At 53.4% G+C, this 19,198-nt stretch overlaps 8 protein-coding genes across 8 annotated transcripts; 7 read left to right on the top strand and 1 right to left on the bottom strand.

The window, feature by feature from the left end:
- Positions 1–143: 143 nt before the first annotated feature.
- SETTUDRAFT_32103 (uncharacterized protein) lies at positions 144–3,414 on the top strand (the record flags this gene model as incomplete). The annotated part of the gene is made up of 4 exons (XM_008028810.1): positions 144–1,520; positions 1,566–3,045; positions 3,096–3,257; positions 3,314–3,414. The coding sequence occupies 4 exons, from the start codon at positions 144–146 to the stop codon at positions 3,412–3,414; spliced, it is 3,120 nt and encodes a 1,039-aa protein (XP_008027001.1).
- A 1,031-nt stretch (positions 3,415–4,445) lies between these two features.
- SETTUDRAFT_91931 (uncharacterized protein) lies at positions 4,446–5,188 on the top strand (the record flags this gene model as incomplete). Its single annotated transcript, XM_008029200.1, has 3 exons — positions 4,446–4,714; positions 4,819–4,969; positions 5,039–5,188. Coding segments are annotated over 3 exons (570 nt in total), but the record flags the coding sequence as incomplete, so codon positions are not given.
- A 407-nt stretch (positions 5,189–5,595) lies between these two features.
- SETTUDRAFT_91778 (uncharacterized protein) lies at positions 5,596–7,240 on the bottom strand (the record flags this gene model as incomplete). Its single annotated transcript, XM_008029199.1, has 2 exons — positions 5,596–6,627; positions 7,193–7,240. 2 exons carry the CDS (start codon positions 7,238–7,240, stop codon positions 5,596–5,598), a joined length of 1,080 nt encoding a protein of 359 aa, XP_008027390.1.
- A 382-nt stretch (positions 7,241–7,622) lies between these two features.
- SETTUDRAFT_154479 (uncharacterized protein) lies at positions 7,623–8,611 on the top strand (the record flags this gene model as incomplete). The annotated part of the gene is made up of 3 exons (XM_008029198.1): positions 7,623–7,757; positions 7,830–7,954; positions 8,011–8,611. 3 exons carry the CDS (start codon positions 7,623–7,625, stop codon positions 8,609–8,611), a joined length of 861 nt encoding a protein of 286 aa, XP_008027389.1.
- Positions 8,612–9,727: 1,116 nt separating this feature from the next.
- Positions 9,728–12,128, top strand: SETTUDRAFT_137004 (glycoside hydrolase family 15 protein; the record flags this gene model as incomplete). Its single annotated transcript, XM_008029197.1, has 3 exons — positions 9,728–10,880; positions 10,930–11,789; positions 11,843–12,128. 3 exons carry the CDS (start codon positions 9,731–9,733, stop codon positions 12,047–12,049), a joined length of 2,217 nt encoding a protein of 738 aa, XP_008027388.1. The 3' UTR covers positions 12,050–12,128.
- A 357-nt stretch (positions 12,129–12,485) lies between these two features.
- On the top strand, positions 12,486–12,812 carry SETTUDRAFT_91342 (uncharacterized protein; the record flags this gene model as incomplete). The annotated part of the gene is made up of 1 exon (XM_008029196.1): positions 12,486–12,812. The coding sequence occupies one exon, from the start codon at positions 12,486–12,488 to the stop codon at positions 12,810–12,812; it is 327 nt and encodes a 108-aa protein (XP_008027387.1).
- A 714-nt stretch (positions 12,813–13,526) lies between these two features.
- SETTUDRAFT_136998 (uncharacterized protein) lies at positions 13,527–14,702 on the top strand (the record flags this gene model as incomplete). The annotated part of the gene is made up of 3 exons (XM_008029195.1): positions 13,527–13,956; positions 14,035–14,493; positions 14,545–14,702. 3 exons carry the CDS (start codon positions 13,527–13,529, stop codon positions 14,694–14,696), a joined length of 1,041 nt encoding a protein of 346 aa, XP_008027386.1. The 3' UTR covers positions 14,697–14,702.
- Positions 14,703–14,993: 291 nt separating this feature from the next.
- SETTUDRAFT_154475 (uncharacterized protein) lies at positions 14,994–18,852 on the top strand (the record flags this gene model as incomplete). Its single annotated transcript, XM_008029194.1, has 3 exons — positions 14,994–15,977; positions 16,062–16,575; positions 16,625–18,852. The coding sequence occupies 3 exons, from the start codon at positions 14,994–14,996 to the stop codon at positions 18,850–18,852; spliced, it is 3,726 nt and encodes a 1,241-aa protein (XP_008027385.1).
- Positions 18,853–19,198: the final 346 nt, after the last annotated feature.

The raw sequence follows: 19,198 nt of genomic DNA, 5'->3' as shown, positions 1-19,198 counted from the left end.
CATGCTCCCCGCGGAAAGCGAGGCGCGCTCCTCGCCGGCGTCCCCGGTTCAGCACCGCTTTGTGCGGCCCAATGTAAGCCCTGTCCTGGGGCCTTGCGCATGGATGGAAAGCTCACCAGAAGCCACAGATGCGGTCGGCGACCATGATCCAGCCGCGAACGGGCGAACGCGTCAAGAGAGCCTTCACCCTGCGTAGATCTCGACACCGCCGGACCCGCTCTACAGAGATCCTGCTTGCGCCTGGCCAGTTCGAGACGGAGAGATACCGAGAAATGGGAAGAGCAGAACGCTTGCGCGAGGCATTCAAGCGCAGGCTGCGAGAAGCTCATGCATATGCGACAAGTCCTGCCGGGGTGGGAATACTGAAATGCTCGATTGCCTATGTACTCGGATCGCTGGCTACGCTGGTGCCCGCGATAGCTGCGCTGCTGGGCAGAAACGACGGCAAGCACATCGTCGCAACCATCACCGTCTACTTTCACCCGGCGCGCTCAGCTGGCAGCATGCTCGAGGCTGTCATGCTTGCCTTTGCCGCCTTCCTCTACGCCACCTTCGTTTCATTCTCCAGTATGGCTGTCTCCGTATACTTTGGGAATAACCATCTTTTGGTCGTCGGCCATGTCATAGTGCTCATTGTCTTCTGTGGAGGGGGCCTTGGCCTTGTTGGTTGGACCAAGCACAAGTTAGGCAACCCGCTGGTGAACGTGGCATGCTCCCTGACTTCCCTTGCTCTCATCACCATCTTGACCAAAGAAGGGGCTGTCCAAGCAGCCAAGTTTTCATACGCCAAGGTTTGGCAGGTCCTGAAGATGATCATCATGGGCTGCACTGCATCAACGGCTGTATCGCTTCTCGTCCACCCCAGCTCGGCACGCAAGGAGTTTCGCGACACGTTTATTCAGTCCACCGATTCCATGGCAGAGATGCTGAATGGGATTGCTCTCAGCTTTCTCTCCGGGTCCGAACAAGACCTCAAGAGCGACTCGTTTGTCAAAGCCTCGGAGCGAAGCCAAAAATCATTCAAACTGCTGGCCAAGAACCTTGGAGAAGCCAAGTTTGAGCACTACGTACTGGGCACCGAAGCAGAGTTCAAGATCCACTCCAGATTGGTCAAATGCGTCGAGAAGCTAATGCAGAGCCTGGGTGGATTGCGAAGTGCTGCTGAGACGCAGTTCACATTGATTGCGCAGTCGGGGCCCCATGGGATACCTTTTGGTCCCACACCTACTAATGGGTCGCTTACTTCCTCGACCTACACAGACCATGCCATGTCACAAAGTCCCCCTTCCATGATGTCTCCTGGTCCAAGGCATACAAACATGCGAAGTAGTATTCTCGCCTCTATCGACGAAGTGCCAGAAAGCTCTGCTGAAGGCTCTGCATTCGCCTCGGCTGCTGAATCAGACGACGAGACTACTCCAACGAGAAGAAAGTCGACCAACTCCCTCAGTCTCTCGCAATCAAACTTTACGTCTGCTGATATATTCTCCGTCTTCATAGCCCAATTGGGACCGCCAATGGTAAGTCTGAGAATCTACGCTCCCCTTCTCCACTAACCACATCAGAAATCGCTTGCATACACCCTGCAGGAGGTACTTTCCGAATTGCCGTTTGGTCCAGGCCCCGAGTACAACATAGCCATCAACGAGCACTTTCGCCATAGCCTGATCGATGCGAAGGCGCTGTTCTCGAATGCACGCCGAGAAGCCCTCTCAGGCATCTATGAGAACAAGATACCAACAAGACTAAGCTCGGCAGCGGTTGCAGCTGATTTTGAAGAGGTTGCTGCAAGCTGCGGGTATTTCAGTTCATCGTTGATTGATTTTGCCGAAGACATGGTAGGGTTCCTCGATCTTCTTGAGGAGCTCAAGGCCAATGTCAACCGCTATCCGCGGCAGAGAACGTACAACTGGCTCAAGTTCTGGCAAAGATGGCACAAGAAGGGCCGGGCTGGTGACGAATTTGAAGCGGCTGGTCTTATTCCAGATGACGAGGACCATATCCCCGAGGGCCCGCGTGAAATTCACAATCCCATTTATCGCAAGTCAACTCGTGGAGACCCGTACAAGTCAGAGAACGAACAGCCATTGTCTTACCGAATATGGACATCGCTAGCAGCATTCAGAAGAGACGATCTCAAATACGCGGTAAAGGTTGGTATTGGAGCTGTGCTTTACGCAATGTGGGCATTCATCCAACCGACAAGAGCCTTTTACAGTCGATGGCGTGGCGAGTGGGGTCTGTTGTCATACATGTTGGTTTGTTCCATGACAATCGGAGCCTCCAATACCACGGGCTATCAGCGTTTTGCGGGTACCTGCCTGGGTGCCGTGCTGGCTGTTGCTGCATGGATTGCGGCTGACGAGAACCCTTTTCTTCTTGGCTTTTTCGGTTGGGTCATCTCCCTTTTTTGTTTCTACATCATTGTCGGCAAAGGCAAGGGTCCCATGGGCCGTTTCATCTTGCTAACGTACAATCTTTCCGCGCTCTATGCCTACTCGCTTTCCACCAAGGTCGATGATGATGACGATGACGAAGGTGGAATCTCGCCTGAGATATGGGAGATTGTAACACACCGAGTGGTCGCGGTCATGGTTGGTTGCGTTTGGGGTATCATTGTAACGAGGCTTATCTGGCCCATCTCGGCACGCCGCAAAGTCAAAAAAGGCACATCTTTGTTGTGGCTGAAAATGGGCCTGATCTGGAAACGAGGGCCCCTCAAGACCCTCCTCGAATCCAATGCGAATGCATCTCCGGTACACTCGTTCATGTCTGAGCGCGAAGAGCTTGAGCTGCGCAGGTACCTTTCTCACCTGGATGCGTTGCGCACAGCCGCAACTGCAGAATTCGAGCTTCGGGGCCCTTTTCCTAACAAGAGTTTCCAAATCATCCTCGGTGCAACAAGCCGACTATTGGATAGTTTCCACGCAATGAACGTTGTCATACTGAGAGACCTGAAAGCATCAGAGGGCGAGAAGGAGGCCTTGAGGTATACTCAGAGAGAGTGGACAGAGTTGAGTTGGCGTATCAGTCACTTGTTCTCAGGTATGTTTCACTTCAGGTGGCAATTGAAACGAAGGCTAATGATTGAACAGTCATGGCATCCTCCATGAAGCTAGCATACCCGCTCAATGACGTTCTACCTAACATTGAACATACGCGTGACCGTTTGCTTGCCAAGGTCTTTGAGTTTCGGCAGCAGGACCTGGGCCAAGTCATCGCCACGGACGAAGATTTCGAGTTGCTATATGCCTATGGTGAGTCCGCTCGAACTATACGTGAGAATGAGCCGTCACCACTAACTCCAGAGCAGCGCTGGTGACTGGACAGCTCGCACACGACTTGACTGTTATCGGACAGGAAATTGAAAAGCTCTACGGTGTTTTGAGCGAGGAGGACTTGAAGCTACAGTAATGTGAGCATTGCCACTTTGTGAATAGCTGGTCATGTTCACTACGAATGAGCTTGCATTCTTTAAACCGCGCCCTAGCACGTTGCTATGCCCAGACTGTGATCGCCCGCTAACATCCTGGGGGAGGGGAATACTTGGACCCCAATCAGCAGTATGCCTGACCTTAATGGAGGGGCGGAGCCGGGGGCGCAGTTCTGACTGGACATGTACGAAGGGACTCTTCAGCTAGCTCGGGATGACGGCAAAATGAGTCACTATCGGCCATATAGACCTCATCTTTGGAATCCGGACCCAGCGCCAATTGATGGAAATCGCATGCCCATCGCCATGGATGCAGTAAGCTAATGTCTGTAGATGGTTATGTGACGTATGGACATTGTACTGCCGGTGTTTGGCTGCAAGAGATCCAGGATGCGTGAGGGGTATCTGCACTTCCTCTTCTTAGATGTTGCAGCGCGATGCGCCCTAGCATGCAATGCGACGCCCTCATCGAGTGCACGACGGGAGTGATGTGAGCTTCACGGTAAATTTGGTCCTATCATTGTTACTCTTGATGCACGCCCAGCGTCAGGAAAGACGGCGAGATCCGATGTGCCTGAGCCGACCGTGCCTAGGTGCATATCCAGTCCAAGTCAGCCACGCCGAGCGATTGTCATGCGACGAGGTTGTTGTGCATCCAGTCGTGTGTTGCGTTGCGTATGTGGGTGGGAAATGGGCTAGTAGTCACGTGACGGGCTTGGCGCTCTAAGCGATCACGCACCTGGCGTGGAAATTACCTGCACCTTTCAGCTTCAACAACGGTAAGTCGACAACGGACCACGGACGACAACAACATCGAAAATGTAAGGATCCCCGCCTAGAAAGCCTCCAGCACTGCTCCGAAGAGCAAACCCGCACCCGCTGCACACTCGTCGCCTCGCAGTCGTGTCTCTGAGACGCGCGAGAAGTGGCGAACCCCTCTTTCTCCGGCAGCATCCTACGTCGCCAACAGCCGCACAATTGATCAAAATACTGACACGGATTGCTTGATAGGGTCAACCTCCGCACTCAGAAGCGCCTCGCGGCCTCCGTGGTTGGTTGCGGAAAGCGCAAGATCTGGCTCGACCCCAACGAGGTCAGCGAAATCGCCAACGCAAACTCCCGCCAGACTGTCCGCAAGCTCGTCCAGGATGGCCTCATCATCCGCAAGCCCGTCACCATGCACTCGCGTGCCCGCGCCCGGGAGCTGAACGCCGCCCGACGAATTGGCCGACACCGTGGCTTCGGTAAGAGGAAGGGTACCAAGGACGCTCGTATGCCAAGGTATGCAATCACGTTGCCTTTTCTACGCTGGACATGAGGAAGGAGAAGCGTTGTGGGGGGCGTTGTGCGAGTTGGGAACCGTTGACTAATGCGGGTGTCTACAGCCAAATCGTCTGGATGCGCCGTCTCCGTGTCCTCCGTCGTCTTCTCGTCAAGTACCGCGCCGCCGGCAAGATCGACAAGCACCTCTACCACGAGCTCTACCTTCTCTCCAAGGGTAACACCTTCAAGCACAAGCGTGCTCTCGTTGAACACGTAGGTTGCCCATGACATCATGACTGTCAAAGCCCCGCTCCATGGACGGTAACTAATGTGCATGTATAGATCCACAAGGCCAAGGCCGAGAAGGCCCGCGAGAGGATCATCAAGGAGGAGATGGACGCCAAGCGCGCGAAGACCAAGGCGGCTCGCGAGAGGAGGCAGGAGCGTATCCAGCAGAAGCGCCAGGCTCAGCTGGGCGACGATGCGGAGTAAGGAAGGGATGTCGTGACGAACACCGGGCGTGGGTCTTTTCAAGGTTAAAGGAGGGCGTCAATCTCCTTTTTATCTGGGCATATGCGGTCATGTTTCATGTTACGTCTGTGAAGGACTTCTCTCCATGCATATTCGACCGACATGGCTGCCCACTCTGATTTTCGATGCTATGACTGTACCAAATAAAAAAAGGCATATGAGCGTCGGCATTAGAAACCAGTAGTCAATCTTGGAGTTGGTCTGCTTTGATGCACTGAAGGTGTTTACGACTATTACTGTGACGATATGGCTGTATTGCAGGGTCTTCTTTGGAAGATGTCTTGATTGTTCAGTTACCCGAGTGCGCTCCTGTCAAAAGTCCACAACGCGCCCATTTCCCGCACAGGGTATCAAGGGGTTCCCAACGCCTAATGTAAACGCCATATCCAGTGCCAACTCCAGCGCCTCGCCTTGTCCCTAAATCTGCATATAGTCAGCACAGACTCTCGCACACACGCACGCTGGGCAGTACTCACCAATTTCAGCGCGCTTCTATGCACGTTCCTGGTGAAGTTGAGCATGGCCTTGGCCTTGTTGTTGCCCCTCTGGAGCCGGCGGTAAGCCTCCTGCACATGGACTGGTTGAACAGGCTCCCTAGCCTCCTCTGGGGGATCGAACAAGCCCCTCTCCCTCTTGCGCTTGAGGCGATTCTGCTCTCCGCCATGGTTCTTCTTGTACAAGTCCTCTGCATCCTTGACCTTGAGCGCCTCCTCTGTGAGCGTCTGGACAATCTCAAAGGTCAGGAAGCCCAGGATGTCAATGATGTCGTCCGAGGGCTTTGAATCGGTAATAAGGCCGAAACCCGCCCACTCCTTGAAGCGCTTGCCTTTGCGGTAGGTGAAGGAGGCCTGGCGGCAGTCGGACCAGTGCACGTATTCCTCGCGCGTCATGTTCTTTGTGCGTTCGTCTGCGTTTTTCAGGCGCTGCAGCGTCGCGTAGTTCATTTCCTCTTCCTCCTCGTCTTCCACGTCGTCTTTTTGTGGCGGGATCTCCGTGAAGAAGGATTGCACGTCCCAGACCAGATCGACTTTGGCCCGCTTGGCCTTCTTGGACGCGTCGACGGGCGCGGCCCCAGGTCCGCCTGCGCCTACGACGCCAGCGGCAATGTCGGCATCGCCGGCTCCCACGTCGGCACCTGCATCGCCGCCTTTGTCGTCCGAGTCTTTGACCGAGCGCCGCACGTCTTTCCATTGCAGAAAGTGGCGTAGCCGCGAGATTTTGGCCCGGTCGTGCCGGATCAGCATGAACAGGTCGTCCGTAGCTATCGATTTTGAGCCGCGCCGCGTTGCGAGCACCGTGCATTCTCGCAGCATGTGCTGCACTTGGTCTTGCACAATCGACTCGATCAGAGTGGTTGTTTCGGGTGAGGGCTCGCCGGTCTCCCCGGAGACAAACATCATCTGCAGGTCGGTCAGACAGAGGTTGACCTCATCCGGAAACAGATTGTCGGGTAACAGGTCGTGGGGCATCGGGGACGGGCATGCAGATGAAGGGGATGTTGATGGAGCCATGATGCTGCCTTTAGACAGCGTGGATGGGATAGGAAATTGACTTTGGAAATGTGTGGCAAGGAGATTGACTTGAAAATTCCACGCATGAGCTGCCTTGGAGGCTCGGATAGAAGACAAGGTGAAGGACGACCAAGTAAAACAGGATGTATCGGTGGCCCATCAAGACCAAGATACTATCCATACTTGATCGCCTCCTTCATGGCAGACGGAAAATGAGAAATCCGGCCCAGAATACCGATATAAAAGCGATAACTCATGTCCTGAAGATTTGCGTCTGTAGGCTGCCGCGCGAAAGCCATGCACGTGGAGCACAGCCCCAAAAGCGACTTGTATTTTGGACGTCCGCATTCCATCTCTTTCTCTCACGCAGTTTCGAGGATATGAAAAGAAGAAGAAAAAAAAATACGACAGAAGAAGCGGGAAATCATGGACTATAATGTGGAAAGCGACTGACCTGTTGGATCTCGGTCCGGTACTTGGCCATCTTATCCTTTTCCGACATGATGACTTATTTATTTTGCACGTCGCAGGCTCCGATAAAAACATGCAAAGACGTGTCGCGAGGGAAATTAAAACAATCCAGAACACTAATAAAGAGTACAACGGGTGCTGTGTTTGGCGATGGGGCGGTTTGTGAATGAAGGGCCAGGTTTGTTCCGACGCGGTTCTGCGGTCTACTAGCGTGATTTCGCGGCAATGGCTGATGCGACGCTTGGCCCACCAGACAGCCAGAAAGAGAGACCGGGCGTTTCCAGGGCCAGCCCTATGGGTCTCCCCCTCCCCGCGCCAACTTTTTTTTTGGGGAATCTCGCGACATACCCCGCCACGAAACCTCTCTTTTTTTTTGTGTTCCCCAAAAAAACGCGCTCAGAAGCGACAAAAACATGCTGTACCTCGTGGGTCTCGGCTTGGCCGACGAAAAGGACATTACCGTCAAGGGTCTGGACATTGTCAAGAAGGCGGAGCGTGTCTACCTCGAGGCGTACACGGCGGTTCTGCTCGTGGAGAAGGATGTGCTTGTGAGTTTTTTTTGTTGATAACAACAGGCTGTAGGATTCCAGTTTCTGGGTGTCTAATTGGCACGGCAGTAGGAGGCTTTCTATGGCCGGGAAGTGATTATCGCCGACCGTGAGATGGTCGAGTCGTCAAGCGACGATATCCTCAAGGACGCCGACAAAGTCGATGTCGCATTCCTTGTAGTAGGAGACCCATTCGGGTACGCCAGCCTCGTGTTTTATTCGCACCAATATCGCAAGTCTAATAGTGCGTCAGGGCAACGACACATACAGACCTTGTTCTTCGCGCTCGCGAACTCTCCATTCCCACGCGCTCGATTCCCAATGCCAGTATTCTCACTTCCATTGGCACAACTGGCCTGCAGCTGTACAACTTTGGACAGACAGTATCCATGGTCTTTTTCCTGGATAATTGGAAGCCCGCTTCCTTTTACGACCGCATCAAAGAGAATGTTTCGATTGGCTTGCATACGCTCGTGCTCCTGGACATCAAGGTCAAGGAGCAAAGCCTGGAGAACATGGCGCGAGGACGCAAAATCTACGAGCCGCCGCGGTACATGACGGTTGCGCAGTGCGCGCAGCAGATGCTCGAGATTGAAGAGGATGTCAAGAAAGAGGGGGCCTACACAAAAGACAGTCTGGCCGTGGGTGTTGCGCGCGTCGGCGCAGAGGACCAGCAGATTGTGGCGGGAACACTGGCACAGCTTTGCGACGCGGATCTGGGAAAGCCGCTGCATAGTCTGGTGCTGTTGGGCAAGCGGACACACGACCTTGAGAGGGATTTCCTCGAGGAGTTCGCCGTGGACAAGGACAACTTTAGGGAGATTTGGAAGAGGGACTACGAGGGAAAGTCGTAGAGAACGACTAGTTCATGACTGTTATGCATATTCAACCACGCACATGCTGTCGCTGTTTCTGCCACGTTCAGAAATACATGAGTATTCATGAGAGTGAGTATTCATGAGAGTGAGTATTCATGAGAGTGAGTATTCATGAGAGTCCGTTCGCGGTAACTAAACAGTGCCCCTACATTACTCTTTACAATACCGTGCACATCGCCCCATTCCACTCACTCCTCCTATCTCCTCTCTTCGCCCAGACTTGCCTTTCCTGTCCGTACTTCCTCCTATCTGCATCTGGCCCTCCGTGTGCAGGACAGTTGTAATAAACCCATCTCGACATGACCATTGGCTCAAGGCAACTCTCGCCACGCTGTTGAGCGCTCACGCATGGTTGAACAGATTCATCTACGCAGTGACTATCGTTATTGGGACCGCGACCGCGGCTGTTGCGCTTGCAGCGCATGTAGTGTGTTCGGTATGCTGTGCACATTTTTCTCGGTCTGTTTCACAGGGGTAGAGGTTGAGGAGGGGGGAAAGGAAGAGGAGGAATTGGATTGGGAATACGAGCGTATATCAATCATGTTAGTGAGGGTATTGAAGAGGGTTGTTGTGGTGGTGCGTGGTGTTGGGGGCTCTCTGTCTTGAAGCATGTATGGAATGGAGATGGGTTTATCCCATGATATGGATTTTTGATCTATATTGGAGTAGCGTGATGATGGTGCCGAGTAGGTTAGATAGTATATCTCTAAGAGATAATTCCTCTTACCTATTGAACGCTACTTGTCATTCATCTTGGTCTGTATAAATGTGGCGTGATATCCTGATGGTGACATCTCATGCGCCTCTAGCGCGTATAGTGCTCCCGGGAGCTTGTTCAATCATCGTATTTGCAGGATGAAAATTCAGCACTTGTATGTCTTTCTCAAAATAACCGCGGTATAGCAAGCATCTGTTAGAAGGTAGAGGAGCCACGTAGACTGTCATAGGGGAGCCGAATCAAGCGCTTCTGACGTCACACTTAATCACCATTGGTGGACCCAACCCCATGGCACGATATCACAATGATCCTCACAACCCGCCGCGTACACCGGTCTTTTCCAGAATCCGAATATTCCGGCTCGGTGCTTCAGCGGCATGTCACGATCTACCAACGACAAAAAGCACCCCAGCTCGCCTGGTTCCAAGCTTCTCCAAGACATAACCAATTCACATCCGTCTCACGCACCTCTACCCCTGGATAGATACAGCGGTACCGAAGTATATCGAGAACGGAGCAAGAAGGAGCAGAATATGCAGAGCTCAACGCCCAAGAGCCATGGGCCAGACCGGCGGGTATCAAGCTCGAGACGTACGGCAAACGGATACATGCCGATTGAAGACTATGGGTTGATTGGGAATATGCGAACCTGTGCAATGGTTGCCTTGGATGGTGGCATCGATTATATGTGCTGGCCGTATTTTGACTCGCCATCTGTCTTCTGCCGGATCCTTGACAAAGAAAAGGGTGGCCACTTCACCATAGGCCCGACCAGCGACGACTTTTGTACGACGAAGCAACAGTATCTTCCTGCAAGCAACATCCTCCAAACGCGCTACTTGAAGGAGGAGGGCGTCATGAATGTCGTGGATTTCTTTCCAAGGCCAAACGACAAATACTGGGATGCCCAATTCCACGCCAATGTCATTGCCAGCGAACATACTGGCAAGGTGCCTGAGCGTCCTGATCTCAAAAAATGGCTCGTAAGGCGAGTGGAATGCATGCGAGGCACCGTAGAGGTGAGCGTCGAGGTATTCCCTGCTTTCAATTATGCCCAAGACAAACACACCACCGAGATTGCCGATTTAGGCAAGACGTCACGCGGACATGACCTGCAACGTGTGACCTTCACGTCCAAGGATCTGTCTTTGGAATTGAATGTGACCATTGACTGCGGAGACGAACCGGAAACGACCTGTCCAAAGATTATGTTTGAAAAGAAGCCAGACCCACAGAACTTGGGCGATGGAGTCACAGCTACTTTCACCTTGATCGAGGGACAGGCTGTATCCTTCATCTTGCGTGATGCAGACGATCACAATCCGGATATCATTGAAACCGAGCAGGTGACTGAGCTACAAAAGACGACCCATAAGTACTGGGCAACATGGATCCAGCAAAGCAAGTATGTGGGCACATGGCAAGAGGTTGTTGCACGGAGCCTGCTCCTGCTGAAAATGTTGACGTTCGAGCCAACTGGAGCCATTGTTGCTGCGCCAACATTCTCCTTACCAGAAGACTTTGGGGGTAGGTCGTCCACAATGGTGGTGATGAGGCGTGTACTAACAGAGTGTAGGTTCGCGCAACTGGGACTATCGTTACTCGTGGGTGAGAGATGCATCCTTCACCATATACATCCTCCTTCGTACAGGCTTCAGCCACGAAGCGGAAGCCTACGTGAGCTACATTTTCCAGCGCGTCAAAGAGGCCAAGGCACGCAACGGAGCCCTTCCTATCATGTTCAGCATCCATGGAGAAAGCGACTTGCCCGAAATGGAGCTTTCCCACCTGGAAGGCTATAGAGCGAGTCGGCCTGTCCGCATTGGAAATGGCGCAGCATCCCACGTACAACTCGACATTTACGGCGAGCTGATGGATGGAGTCTATCTGGCGAATAGATTTGGGCGGCCAATATCGTACGACCAGTGGCTGTCGGTACGAGAGATTGCAGATTACGTATGTACCATATGGAGGGAACCCGACATGTCGATCTGGGAGGTTCGTGGAATGAAGCAGAACTTTGTCTACAGTAAGATCATGCTGTGGGTAGCACTGGACCGAGCATTGCGACTGGCGGACAAGAGGAGTTTCCCGTGCCCGCACCGGGCAGAGTGGTACCGGGTTCGCGACGACATCTACGAGGAGGTCATGGAGAAGGGGTACAACGCCAAGCTCGAGTGCTTTGTCCAGAGCTATGAGTCAAACGAGGTTCTGGATTCGGCGGTGCTGATCGCGCCTCTGGTGTTCTTCATAGCGCCTACGGATCCCCGGTTCCTGAAGACGCTGGACCGCATACTGAAGGCCCCGGAGAAGGGCGGGTTGACGAGCACTGGCCTGGTATTCAGGTACAACCATGCGCTTAGTGATGACGGCGTCGGGGGGCAGGAAGGCAGTTTTTCCATGTGCACCTTTTGGCTGGTGGAGGCATTAACCAGAGTAAGCGCTACGGCGTCCCGCCCATCCGAAGCCTGTTTGCTAATGGGGGACAGGCTGGCTACTACGACGAAAAGTATCTCGTGCAAGCCGTGACGATGTTTGAGAACATGCTAAGCTTTGGCAACCACTTGCACATTTTCTCCGAGGAGATTGCGCGGTCAGGGGAGCAGCTGGGCAATACACCGCAGGCATTTAGCCATCTGGCGTTGATCTCGGCAGCCTTCAACCTCAACAAGACGCTGAGCAGCCGACAGAGGTAAGAAATGGTCAGATAGCAACGCAATGCAACGTGTGAGACGGACCGTCGAGTGCCGGGCGTTCGCGCTAGCCCCGAGGAGCAGCAAGCAGTCATGTTCGTCGCCCGTGTCAGTAAGATGGCAGGTTGGCTAGCCCAGCCGTGTGCCAGAGTCGTGGGATGCGCTGGCGCCGACAGGCCAATCGCTCCCCTGACGATGATGCGCACTGACTAGGCCCGTCTTACGCAGCCCGTCTCTCAAAGCTCTGCATGCCCTCTTCAAGCTTTCGACCAGTTGCTCGAACCCATCGCCGTCCGGCCATGACATAGACGCACGTTTCCTTCTCCCCCCGTGTCTACAAAAGACAGTCCGCTCTCTTGCTGCGCATTCCCTCGACGCCATCCGCCGCAATCCGTCACGCATCGCATTTCGTACATTTCCACGCCGCCATTCATCCTCCATGTCGCTCTCTAACTCGTCCTCTTCTTCTTCCTCAAGCGCATCGGCCCACTCGGCCATTGACGAGAACTGCGAGATGCATGCGCCTCGCACGGAGCTCCTGGTTCGCGACTTTGGCTGGCCTTCGCTTTCTCCCCGCTATCACGGCGACCACAGCCCCGAGAGCAATCCAGACTGGGACCACGACCCTCTACAAGGCGAAGAGGCCAAGCAAAAGGCCGTCCAGAAGATGGAAAGAAGCTACGCCATGTACCTGGCCAACATGGACGTCAAGAGGCCGATGCGAAAGAAGAAGACCTGGGCCCGTTTTCTGCCCTGGGGGCGTTGATGGTGCGCCGTGCTGCCCCCTTCATGCCCGCTTGGCCGACGCCATCGAAATTTACAAGATACCCATTTGTGAGGATAGAAGAGTGTAGAGTTGGATAGGCGGGTGGGACGCCTTGCCCTAGCTGCAGGCCTGACTCGGAGACTGCTCGGTCTCGTCGGATCCGACGTACTTATCGAGACCGCGCAACGAAAGAAGCAGCGGGGTTGGAAGTCGTCATCCGCCACCTTCGCCTTGGAGGAAGTTCGTTTGTGATACCCGATTTCAACTGTTGTTTCGTCTGCTTCCAAGATTGTTTCGCACTTTCTTTTACAGTCACCAGAGCACATGTTCTTTTGTTTACCCTGTTTACACAAGCATTTTTTTTCCCTGTTGCATCGACGCTCAAGCGGCTGAAAAGTCTACTATGTTCAGGGGCTATCTCAGCAACATCTGCCCACGTGCGGGGTTCAACTATTCCTTGGGGGTTCGGGAAATATCATCCACTCCACTATCATGCAGCCGTAGGCCTTTCCAGACCACGGACAGAAGATAATACTACAGCTCCACCGCCCGACGTGTCATTTTCTCCCTCGGTGCAACTATTCTGTCCGCAACGTCTTGATCCTCCGCCCCCTGTGAGTCGCTTGCTTACTCCATCCCATATCTACTTCTCCTACACTTGTCATCTGGTTGAACCAAGCATTCGCCATGGGCTCTGCACCTGGACAAAAGACTATGCGTGCACAGCAGTACGATGCACGAGACAACCAGCTTCATCTCAACGAAATACCTATCCCAGAGCCACGCGAACATGAAGTCCTCGTCAAGATGGAATGCGCATCTCTGTGCCACACCGACGTGATGCTTTTTGAGAAGAACGAGCAAGGGCTTATTCTCGGCAAAAACCCTGTTACCATTGGCCACGAAGGCACCGGCAGAGTCTTTTCAACTGGGTCAGGAGACCTCGCGCGGACGTTCAAACCAGGCGACCCAGTAGGCTTTCTTTGCGCCGTCGACTCGTGCTTCGAGTGCTATGCCTGCAAGAACGTCCACAATGCATGGTGTTCGACAGGCAAGACCAAGATACAGGGCTTCAGTGCCGACGGATACTTTGCAGAGTATGCAGTGGTCGACGCCAGAGAAGTCATAATATTGCCTGAGAATTGTTAGTCCATGTCCCGCGCCAACCAAAATGGGAAGAAAGAGTAGAGAAGAAGGCGAAACACTGACTCGGCTACCACAGTGGACCCAAGGACTTCGGCACCTCTTTTCTGTGCAGGTCTGACCGCGTATCATGGCATCGCAGACTGCGAGCTGCCTGCTGGTTCCTGGCTTGCTATTATCGGTTGCGGCGGCCTAGGTCACATGGGCATCCAATATGCCAAGGCCATGGGCTACAAAGTGATTGCATTGGATATCACGGATGCAGCCATAGAAGAAGCTAAGAGCTGTGGTGCGGATTACACCTTCAACTCCATGACGGATAAGGACTACAAGAAGAAGATTGTAGAGCTCACGGGCGGCGGCGTACATGCGGCAGTCAACTTCACGTCATCCAAGAAGTCGTATGATGACTGTCCAGCGATAGTCAAGCTCGGCGAGGGGTTGATCATGGTAGTGGGTATCCCACAGCAGCCCATCGAGTTCAATGCTCTGGATATTGCGCTTGGTCGTTATAGAATCAAGGGAGCGAGTAACGGAAGTAAGTGTAATCTGGCACTCATCCAAAACGATGAAGCTGACGGGATCCTAGCATGCTACAACATGAGGGAGGCTGTTGAGTTTTCGGCAAAGCACAACATCAAGCCGCATATGACGGTATTCAAGCTGGAGGAGGTGCCCAAGATGATTGAGCTGATGAACTCGCACAAGGCGAATGGGCGTATGGGCGTGGTTTTTGACTAGAAGCGACGGATGCGTGTAGGATCAAAGTAGTAGAAGTAAATCAAGCGGATAGCATGGAATGCGTGCAGCTGCCCGATGCCGTAATCCCTCGCAATGTTACCCCGGCAACGCTAGGCGGTCAGGGGAGGCGCGCTCTAGCGTGCGCCGACACACGCATGCCCCGCCAACCCTTAAACACACATGCACACGCTCAGCAACATCGACACCAGGTAGGGTCCTTCAATTCTCACTCTGTACTTTTTGATACCCTCCCTTTTCTTCTTTCTTTGTGATACCCCCCCCCCCTCTACCGGCGCCATGGGTTCCGACGACCTCATCGACTTCGAGGTGATCGAAAACCAAAAGGAAAACATCCAGTCTCTCCCCAGCGGGCGCTCCGCCAAAGCCCTCGCCCAGCTATACACACCGCCATTGACCTCAAAGCCCGGCCAGACGCCGTCGCCGTCGCAGATGCAGGATGCCAACAGCGCGGCCAGGCTCAAGTATGAGAAGGAGCTCATGGCCATTGACGACTCTGACGACCCGCTCGACGTTTACGACCGCTATGTCAAATGGACGCTGGACGCATACCCCTCCGCCCAGAACACGCCCCAGTCGCAGCTCTGCCCGCTGCTCGAGCGTGCGACCAAAGCCTTCCAATCCTCGCCGCAATACAAAAACGACGTCCGCTACCTCAAGCTGTGGCTCCACTACATCCACCTCTTCTCAGATGCGCCCCGCGAAACATTCGCTTACCTTGCCCGGCACCACATTGGCGAGGATCTGGCGCTGTACTATGAAGAATTTGCCGCCTGGCTAGAGTCCGCGGGCCGCTTTGCCCAAGCCGAAGAGGTTTACAACATGGGCATTGAGCGCAATGCGCGCCCCACCGAGCGCTTGATCCGCAAGTATGGCGAGTTCCAGCATCGATGCGAGAGCCGCCCGGAACAGGTCGAGGAGCCCTCGAGTCCTGCATTGCCTGCTGTGCGTCCAGCCCTAGCCGCAAAGATGGATCCTTTTGTGCATGCATCACCGAGCGCTCCCGCTCCGCAAGCGCAGGCCCAGCCAAAGCCTGCAGCAGGCACATCTCGCTCCGGAAAGCCTAAGCTCGCCATCTTCTCGGACGGTGATGATGCCGCGAGGCCCGCCTCGACCGGCAGCACCGAAGGTTGGGACAACATTGGGTCGCTTGCGGACCGCAAGAAGGAGAATGCGCACGAGCCGCGGCCTATGGCTGGCGAGACGCTCAAGGTGGGAAAGAAGAACACGGGCATGCCTAAAATGATGATTTTCAAGGATGAGGTGAGTTGAGCCACCTCTATTAGCCCCTTCACATATTTACGATGACAGGACTAATTGGTGGGCGTTTGCCATGCATGTATTCAGAACAAATCAAATCTCAATGACGAAAATGTCAACCCCCATCCGTTGCGTGAATATCAACAAGCTGTCAATCCTAGGACGGGACGAGTCGAGGTCGTCTTTGTCGATTTAGAAAAAGTGTATCCTAACCATGAAGATCCAATGTCCGAAGAATACTCGTTTGAAGAACTGCGGGCTAAACACAGGGGTTGGATGGACCACGACTGGGCAGCCATTCGCCGTAAAGAAGCGGAGCAGGCAAGGAAGGCTGCCGAGGCTGCTGCTACTGCACAGTCTAAAGCCAAAGCCATGCCTTTGGCACCTAAGCAAGAGCCCGAACAACCTGCTAAGCCCAAAACAGTGCCTCTAAAGGGAAGTGTTGACGATGACATGGGCAACGATGAGAATGCGCCGCCTTCGCAAGTGGACATGGACAAGGCCAAAGCAGCCAAGAAGGCCAGACGGGAAGAGCGCGCCAACAGGACTAGGAAAATCAAAGTCATGGAAACCAAGGAGGTTCGTGGAGAAACACAAACGAGTAAGTGGAATACAGATACCGGGTCTGCGGGTTTACTAACGCAGTACAGTCCAAGCCAACCTGGATTCGCCAGTAAAGTCCAAAGTCCGACGAAAGAAGGCGGGCTCTGAGATGACCATGACTCTGCATACCAAGGAGGCCATGGATGAAATCTACGACATATTTAACGAGCCACTGAAGAATGGTGACGAAAACGTGTCTGAAGTCCAGAGTGGTGAGGAGAGTAGCGAGGACGACGAAGACGACTACACAAGTGGAGCAGAGAGCACAGGCACTGGATGTGCTACAAGCGAGTTTGGCGATGAGACGACCGTGGGAGGAGACTTTACGCTTGGCACCCGAGTCCTTAATCACGACAACGATGACGATAGCGAAGCGGATGACACAGATGCGAGGAGTGTCTCTGAATCGTCTGACTTTACCGAGATCAAACCTGGAACAAGGGACGAGCAAGATGGGTCTGACAACGAGTCCGAGCATTCTGATCATTCTCAGGATGACTCGTTTGATGAATCATCGGACGCAGATGCTGAATCAGAGCAGCAACGAAACGAACGCGCCATGACTCCTACATCGCCTTCAGCGCCAGCATCGCTTCCTACGCGATTTGTCCCCGTACCACCCGAAGACTACAACCCTGCTATGCGACCATACAGGGATCCCGTCGTCGTCGCGAACAATCGGTTACCCTTTATGACGCCCATTGTTGAAAAAACCGAGTCTTCCTTGGGCATTGCGACTGCTGTAGCGCAGAAGGAGTACTTTGCTGCCAAGACACCATCGCGGTCAAAGGGTACGCCTGCTATCCTCGAGGATGATGATGAGGAAGAGCTTTGCAGTAGCCCCTTCTCTGATATTCTGGGACAAGTTATTGACGGACCAGGAAAAGTTGCAAAGCTAGCTTTGACCGAATCGAGACCAGTACCGAAAGAGCCTCTTGACGAACCTCAGCGGAGACCACTGGCTGCCAAGGAGAATTCAATTGCGGCGCCCAAGCTGAATGGTCCCATCATCAAGGATACACAGTGCAACCCAGTAGACGATAGTATCCGCAAAGCTATCTTGCATGATATTCAACCTCCACTGGATAGCTATGATGGTTACTATGCAGACACTGAGGAATGCTACGGCAAGGGTGCTGATATTCGCAAGTACACAAAGACCGTATCGAAGTTGGGCAAAACCGCAAACGACAAGAGTGCAACTGGCCCTGGTCTATGCCCTACCTTGCAATTTCCAGGAACAGATCGAACATACACCGTCAAGCGTGAGCTTGGTAAAGGCGCGTTCGCTCCAGTGTATCTGGTGGAGAGCAAAGAAGCCGAGAATGGCAACGAAAACCGGCCCTCGCAGATGGGCAAGGGCGAGTTTGGTTTAAAGCGTCAGGCTCTGGAGGCAATCAAGATGGAGGATCCACCTACGCCATGGGAGTTCTACATTATGCGACAAGCTAGGCGGCGACTGGGTGTATCTCGACCAGCTGAATCCATTGTTCAGGTGTATGAGATGCACGTCTTCAAGGACGAGTGTTATCTCGTTGAAGAGTACCGCGACCAAGGAACGCTACTCGACTTGGTGAACCTTGCTCGTGCGGACAACGGAGTCATGGACGAGCAACTTGCCATGTTCTTCACCGTCGAACTGTTTCGTACGGTCGAGGCTCTTCACTCCAAGGGCATAATACACGGCGACCTCAAGTCAGACAACATTCTCGTACGCTTCGACGCGCTACAAAAAGACGAACACTGGGACTCTGAGTACAAGCGCGATGGGCGTGACGGCTGGTCTGCCAAGGGCATTTCGTTAATCGACTTTGGTCGCGGTATCGACATGAAAGCCTTTAAGCCAGATGTACAATTTATCGCCGACTGGCCTACTACTGAGGCTGACTGCGCCGAGATGCGCGAACTGCGCCCCTGGACATACCAGATTGACTACCATGGGCTCGCGGGTATCGTGCACAACCTCCTGTTTGGAAAGTACATTTCTACCGTTGCTGACCGGGGTGCTACTCTTGGTGCCGGGGCGACCAAGACTTATAAGATCAAGGAGAGCCTGAAGCGTTATTGGCAAACAGAGATCTGGCAAGAATGCCTAGACCTACTATTGAACCCGCTGATGCATCTTGAGGGCGAGGAAGGGAGGAGGTTACCTGTGCTCAAGGGCATGAAGGACGTGAGGGAGAAGATGGAAGAGTATCTTGAGAACAACTGCGAAAAAGGCGTTGGTCTGAAGGTGCTTGTGCGACGGATGGAAGAAGCTGTGAAGCGGAGATGACGATTATGATTTTTATGCTTGGGAAATGTTGGCCATGTTGGGTATGTCTGGAGTTGAGGGCGCATCGCTCGGAGTTGTTGGACATTACTTAGACCTCAGTGATACCTTTATGAGCAATGACGGGGATAGTTAATTCAACACGCATCGTATAGTAAAGTCTGGAAATGACGGCATTTGGAGCATTGTTTGAAGTAGGTCGAAACGTGCAATCGTAGCATGATGTAAGTGCACCGCCACACACACACCAACTTTTAAGCAGAAATCTTTCATCAAAACTCGTCAATTTTCTATCAGATATAGGGGTAACGCGTCGCGAGAAACCGATTTACGCCACCTCTAATGTGTG

The sequence above is a fragment of the Exserohilum turcica genome (assembly GCF_000359705.1).
Source record: "Exserohilum turcica Et28A unplaced genomic scaffold SETTUscaffold_3, whole genome shotgun sequence".
Lineage (NCBI taxonomy): Eukaryota > Fungi > Ascomycota > Dothideomycetes > Pleosporales > Pleosporaceae > Exserohilum > Exserohilum turcicum.
Note: the sequence above shows the minus strand (reverse complement) of the source record. Positions and strands in the feature narration are given on the sequence as shown.